The sequence below is a fragment of the Sphaeroforma arctica genome (assembly GCF_001186125.1).
Source record: "Sphaeroforma arctica JP610 unplaced genomic scaffold supercont1.419, whole genome shotgun sequence".
NCBI lineage: Eukaryota > Ichthyosporea > Ichthyophonida > Sphaeroforma > Sphaeroforma arctica.
Genome location: NW_014040139.1, coordinates 58,160 through 65,159, shown reverse-complemented (window position 1 = coordinate 65,159; position 7,000 = coordinate 58,160). Strand labels below are relative to the sequence as shown.

Genomic DNA, 7,000 nt, shown 5'->3' with positions numbered 1-7,000 from the left:
ATATATATATATATATATATATATATATATATATATATACATACATATATAATATATACATATACACTATATAATATATATATATATATAATATAATATATTCATGTACGTTGTGGACATATTCATGTACGTCTTTTCACGGCACGCAGGGCTGCCTGAAGGGAGTACGGTTTGTGGTATCTTGTCTGGGTAAAACGTTTCAAAACGACAGTACACCACGTCATGATGTTGATGTGGGTGCCAACATAAACCTGATGAACGAGGCTAAGCAGACGGAAGGCATCGAACGATTCTGTTTGTTGAGTGTGTTCATGGCGAGCGTGGAGCACCCCGTGAGCATGATAAGGATGAAAGGTGTGCTGTGTGTATACGCGAGTAGGTGATTTAGTACGTATAAGTTATCAAATAAGCAACTATGTATTCACATCTGATTGCGTATGTTCGAGTATGTGCAATATATGTCGAGTGTATATCGCGAGGGGAGAATCGAGAGGCGAGCTTAGAATGTCAGGGGATAGAGACATACTTGAAGACGTAGACATATACATTACTAGTGCTCAAATACTGACGTGGAGCTCAATCAATTTACATTTTGTCAATGCTATAAGGAATAGCCTTTTAAACGAAACCACTTTTGGGTTGAAGTGACTGTGTTCAAGAACAGTTAAATTAATCTCATCACCTGATATTCACGTGGTTGCTCCTCTATAATCTAGGAGAAGCGGAAAAAGCCCTTCATGACAGTGGGCTGTCATACACAATCATTCAGCCGAGCGGATTCTTCTCAGATATGTGGGAAATCTTTGAAATGGCACGAAGTGGGACGTATTGGTCCGTAGGAGATGGCACGTACAAGTTCAACCCAATTTCGCTGGTGGACCTGGGCGACTTTCTCGTGAGTAAACTGCTGAATGCGGAATCCATCAATCAGACCTACCCAGTTGGTATGGGAACAGACAATAGCAAACTTTCTAGATTCTGAATCCGTTGCTCCACCTGCTGTGTTATCGTGCATGAGAGTGTGCAGGTTACATCCTTTGTGCGGGTGCACGGGCACAAACAAGGCGTAGACGTAATGTGTTGTGAATTGATACATTGGTATGGATTCTATACGTGGTGGTCTTTACTTCGTCTAATTCGAGTGGCTTAATGACTCGCCCTTGGTATGCAGGCGATGCTTTATTCATATATATACCGGGATGGCGTATTTTGGTCTGATTATTACATATACAACTGGATTCGTTTCACGAGAATGTATTTTCGTGTTCTGACATTCGTGTGTATATCACCTAATTGCGGAACAAAATGAACGAAAAAAATTCAATTAAAATCCGAATATTAATGTATACAAGGTATGTTAAAACATAGATACTGATTCTGTAAATATATGGCGTTTCTATCGTTGTGTGCATATATAGCAGGATATTCTGTTTATCTACCAAGTCCCAGTCACTTAATGCAACTGTGTATGGATGTGTTGCAGGTGGTCCCGACGTGTTTCCGGCAAAGGAAGTTGCTGCAATCGCCAGCCGTGTATTGAACAAAGAAGTGAAGATCCATTGCCTACCACTTTGGCTGTGTAAAGGTTTGGTGGGGATGGTGGCACCCTTCTCCCGGAACTACTACGAGCTGGGTAATTTCTTCGTGGGTAATGCCGATTATATTGCGAAGAATTGCGACAATGATGGTTCTGTGCCTTGCTATGGAGTGCACCATCTTGAAGATTACATCAGGGAAAGGTACACCCGTGAACAGGCAGAGAATGCACAAAAGTGAGCGGTGACTAAAGCCCGCGTGTATGCGCTAGTATTTCCGTTTTCTGATGCACCCTCAAACACGACTTTGGCGACTGACTTTGCTTGTATCTTTACTGATCAATTATGACTTACTGTACAAGTGAAATCGCGCGGTAACATGTTAAAAGGGTTGATTTTTGTTCTTATTCACCACGGTGATTTTGCATTTCTGTATACTGTCTAACTGTATTGTAGTGGGGAAGTAGTCCAGGTCGTGCACAGTGAAAAAAAAAATCATGCCTAAGGTTTGAACAATGAGCTATAAAGACTGGTTTACTTGAAGATAGGACAAGAGACTGCTGTGATATATTATGTCGGCAAATTAATCTGGCTTTAAGATTCGGCGAGCTTTGGAGATAAATTGTTCAATGTAGCTATTGCATGGATAGGGTGATATGACTGAGAGGACGAGAATACTCGTGGACCTATCATCGAATGTTGAAAGTTCGACTACACACCTCATGATGGAATGTCACAGAGTTCAAGTTTATATAAAATATCTGGGTGGCGCGATGCGCCAAAGATAGAGTTTATCAACAGTCTCATCACCGCTTAGGGTTCTGCAAGTCTGTTGTAGTCGTGGAGGTAAAACCCCCCTGAGCCAGTGTCTTTGCGAAGGCGATGAGATTGATAGGATGAGTCCAATCCAATGGCTTCAGAACTTCACTCATCAAACGATAACACAATATATAATTTGTCGCTAGATACTGTTGGAGTTTCTATGACGATAACACACGGCTACTAACTGATTCCTATGTCGATACCACAATGCTACTGATGAAGTTTTTTTTTGCGCATCAGAAGATCATCGGGTTGACAGCACCAATTTGTTGCTCACAGCGCGGGTAAATTTGTATAAGACAACCCCAATAATGTACCGAGGTCATGCATAATTTTCTCTATAGGGCTTGCTTGCACACTCATATCAACCTTTTGCAAGGTCGCCACACTACTTCAAACGGACATGTACTGTGAATGACGCAGATGAAAGACATCACATGCTTGTATTAGAACTACGCAAAGGATCCACTGGAAAGCGATATGGATGAAGAGATCCTGAAAAGAAAGGGTCAGATGCTTACATGCGCACTGGAATCAGGCGCGTACTCTCAAAAGGTACATAAACTACATAACCCAACAACATATGCTAATCCTTTACTAAATTTTATGGCGTCTGCGCTCCGATCTACAGAATCAATGCAGGTCAGAACGCGTGCAGTTAGATTTGTACTAGAGAGATGTGTAGTCGTGCTGTTTGCCATCTACAAACGACAATCCCGGGGTTTAATACGGGCGATCGTAAGGCACATGAAACAAAATGAGACGGTGCTCCTAAGCATACAACTCATTTGCTCCTCTCAAACCGCATTGAAGAGCATGCTAAAATTAACTATATTTGATCTGCGTGCGATGTTGTCTTCTATTCCACTGCAGTTCATATTTGAAAAGCGTCGTGTCGATACGCTATACACGAATCGTGCGCAAGTATGATCATAGACTACTAGAATTGATCCTTGAGTGATTTCACAATACTTGAGCGTATGTTTCCCAGGATAGTCATAGCGCATAGCGCCCTCTTCCCCCCACTTAGTGCTGATTGACGGTCAGGCGTATTAGATGTTTTGTGATTGGCAGCTCTTATTCTCAACGCTTTCGCGTTCGAGTCTGCGTGTCAGAAACAATTTCGCGATCATGCACTTCGGGCTTGTCGATGCCGTTGTCCAAACGGGATCGATGTTTAGACTCTGACGTTACTATTAGGATGACACTGGACAGGGCACGATCCGATGTTTCTTGCTTCTGTATTCGATTACAGATATTTTCTCGACCAAACTTGGGCCACGGTGCAATCATGTATATGGCGAGACCGGATGCAAGTTATCGTCCACTGAAATTAGTAGGCTAGCTTACTGTGGTATTGCTGATATGCAGCAACAAATCCTGACGTACATAGACACTCTGGCCCGTGATATATTCATCATCCCTTCAGAGACTTGTAGATGACAAGTGCTCACCCATTCACCTGTATGAGATGTGCTCGCTCAAACCACAGGTATAGCCTAGGTATGGCCTGTACTGGTTTTTGAAACAAAGGTTTGACGTACAATTTCTAAACTCAGCTCAGTGTATTCGTAGATGATAAGCGCTACTCACTCATCCGCCTTATATGTTCCGTCGCCCACGCGATGTCCTTGGCTGTAGAGAAAGACTGGGTTGTCGGTTTCCTAGAGTACTTAGTCCCCCGCACAATCTCGTGCCAATTAGTGGCGGGCACACTCACGAGTCCACAATCTGGGAGACGACAAGCAGGAAATGAATGCAAGTTAGTGGCCAGTATTTTTGGACACGAATTGAAGACTTCCCTTCAATCGCAACATGAATGCCTCCTCTGCGCTCTCATTGCAATATGTGTTTAGCCGACAACAGAGTGAATTTAAATTCAGCTTACAACAGATAAAACAAAAAAATTCTGCGTGTGGTTTTAAGCCTCTGACATGACTCACGGCCAGGCTTTCGCTTCGCCATGACCACGCGGTGAATGCTTCTGTGGGTACTACACAGGAAGGGGCAGGCTATCTACAATACAATGCTTGCTTTGAAAGCCTACAACATACTAATACATCACACGTTCATCCCTGTATGCGCTACTCAGGGTCTGGTTACGTCTATTTATGGAAAAGTACGTTTGAAGAGAATCACATACCGGTGCAGTATTATCCAATCGAATCCGCACCGATGTCTGGTTGCGTTTCGAAGGCGTCTCGACGTTCTCGAACCCAAGCAGTGCGGTCACAGCTCGCATTACATAGTTGTGCTGGTGCTTCGCGACATGTATCTCCAACCATCGGGGCTGCTGTTCCACGGTCTTCCAGTCGGCAAGGTTTCCTCGCAATGGTGGTTCCTCTGTTGACGTCTCAACCGTATGGCCAGCGATTGCCGTGAGTGCGTTCACTAGTCCGGAATGTCCACTTAGTTTGTCTTCACCCACAGTTTCCGAAGGAGTTATGGCATCTCGTTGGTGCGTGCTTACTTCATGATAGTCCACATGTACAACACGGGGTTTGCCGTTCATTTGGCCATTTGTTGGGCATGTGGTGGAGTTAGGTGTAGTGCCGGGGGACGGTGTGGCGTCGTCGCAATCCAAGGCGCCCAGAAGATCCTTGGACTTAGATTTGAACTAATACAAAAAACACAAGAAAGATAGATGCGTTTTAGGCTTCAACGTCGTACAAAATGTACAAGAAAATTCGTGCAAAGAATTCTTGAATACACAACACATAGGTGACGTGGAAATGGCGGTCAATGATGATGTTTTGGATATCCCACCGAATTGTTACACGGTAGCTTTGTTAAGACGCACGCACATGATTGCCTCCAACTTGTACCTTGTTTGTGAGGCACTTCAGCCTATATACGATGGACATGAGCAGCACTTCTCGGCTCAGCAAAGGATCGGACAGGTGCAGAGGAACGTCCGCATCACTCACAGAAACGTTCGTATTGGCGAAGCCCCCTAAGGCAAATAGCATAGTGATGAAATGTAATATTTGAAAAGTACTTCCTCATAAACCAAAGCTGCTTAAATGGATATTGTCATCGCATTTGTAGGTTCTTCTCAAACCAGCTGAGCACAGCAGTACGGTGTAGTGCGCAGACAAAAGTACGTACCGCCCATCACGAAGAGTTTGAACAATGGAAGAGCGGTCTGGTCGTATGTGAAGTTATATTCATCCACGAGAATAAACAGAAGATCGGCACACACGGCTTCGGCTGTTTCTGCGGCCGGGCTGAGCTTCTTCAATGTATCATATGCAGCACTGCTTTCCACTTCGCTCGCCTGCAGAGCGTGGCAACTCGAATTGAGGTATATGAGGGGTGATGATAGGATGCACTTACGTGTGTGAATTCGTCGATCAAGCAAGGAGGGGTTGAGTACTGGCACAGCTGACAGGCTGCAAAAGCATCACAAGACCTACAACACGAAGATTCAACACAGAATATGAAAAGGCACAACTTGAATAACACTCTAGTATATCAATCTTAATACGAATATGCTACTGTGCTTAAGGCCTACACATACCTTCAGCGCAATAGCTGTACGAAGGGCAAGTGTTTTAAGGTGCATAGTTTGCTCTCCTTGGCCACTCATTGACTTCGTAGGTGCCGATATTTGACCGTTGTTCACTCCGCCGTCGTTCTCAGGTCCGTGCTCCGTCTGTGACCTTTTCGAGCAGGGCTGAGCTTCGATCTGGTATAGGCAATCTAAGGCTTCTGGATGATGGCCCGTACGCGCTGTAGGTTTAAAGGACACGGGGGAATAGTGTCACAGTGTCAGTGTAAGTTTGGTCCGTAGTAGTCCTGTCTAGGACCTGCAGCATCTGCTCGCACATTCAAACTCGAACACCAATATCACCTGAGCAGGCGAACTCCTTCGAACTCTATTCCGTACCCGCTCAACGGCGGGAGGGAAGGCGAGATAGGATGAGCGACAATGCAGCACGTCGATTTATGATTACTCACGACTATTTTAATCGATTCCACACATGTCGTAGGAGAAAGTTGGGACACTTGAAGGGAAGTATATGGCTGTGGGCCGCTGGAGGTAGGGAAGTAGTGTTCATTGCAATACCAACCACGCTGACTATTAAATGATGTATTTTGTCGCCATATCTTATCCTTGCAAGCAGAGCATTGATAGTGTTCATCGACGCATTGCTATATGTGCACATCTGGTCGAACAAAGACAGACATCGTCATGAGAGAACTGTAGAGGCCGAAGGTACCTCGCCATGCAAACACTGTCAATATGATCTTTTTGGTGTGCTTGCAATCAAATACCAGACACGTATGACTCTTATCAAACTTCAATTGGTCTACAATATTCATTAATACATGCATACTTTTATCTATCCACATACAAATGGGAGAAATCGAAGAGTACGTACACAATGTATGTACGAATAAGCACATCTTGAGAGTGAAATTCAGCTCGCTATTAAACAATTTGGAGGCAGGAAAGTTTGTTTAAGATTCGGTTCATATGCTGAGACGACGATGCAACAAAAACACACACAGATACAGTTCCAGAATAATTATATGTATACATATATATACATATACACAAACACACACACACACACATATATATATATATATATATAGATATATATATGTATATACACACACACACACACACACACACA

At 43.8% G+C, this 7,000-nt stretch overlaps 2 protein-coding genes across 2 annotated transcripts in view; one reads left to right on the top strand and one right to left on the bottom strand.

Annotated features, from left to right (window-relative positions):
- SARC_06075 (hypothetical protein) overlaps positions 1-2,388 on the top strand; it is a 3,447-nt gene extending 1,059 nt beyond the window's left edge. Inside the window, exons 2-4 of the mRNA XM_014300046.1 lie at positions 150-354; positions 717-944; positions 1,484-2,388. Coding sequence (XP_014155521.1) covers positions 150-354; positions 717-944; positions 1,484-1,776 — 726 coding nt within the window. The 3' untranslated portion in view covers positions 1,777-2,388. The remainder of the gene's footprint in view (positions 1-149; positions 355-716; positions 945-1,483) is intronic.
- A 1,558-nt stretch (positions 2,389-3,946) lies between these two features.
- On the bottom strand, positions 3,947-6,695 carry SARC_06074 (hypothetical protein; the record flags this gene model as incomplete). The annotated part of the gene is made up of 6 exons (XM_014300045.1): positions 3,947-4,021; positions 4,501-4,974; positions 5,183-5,310; positions 5,466-5,634; positions 5,878-6,089; positions 6,581-6,695. The coding sequence occupies 6 exons, from the start codon at positions 6,693-6,695 to the stop codon at positions 3,947-3,949; spliced, it is 1,173 nt and encodes a 390-aa protein (XP_014155520.1).
- Positions 6,696-7,000: the final 305 nt, after the last annotated feature.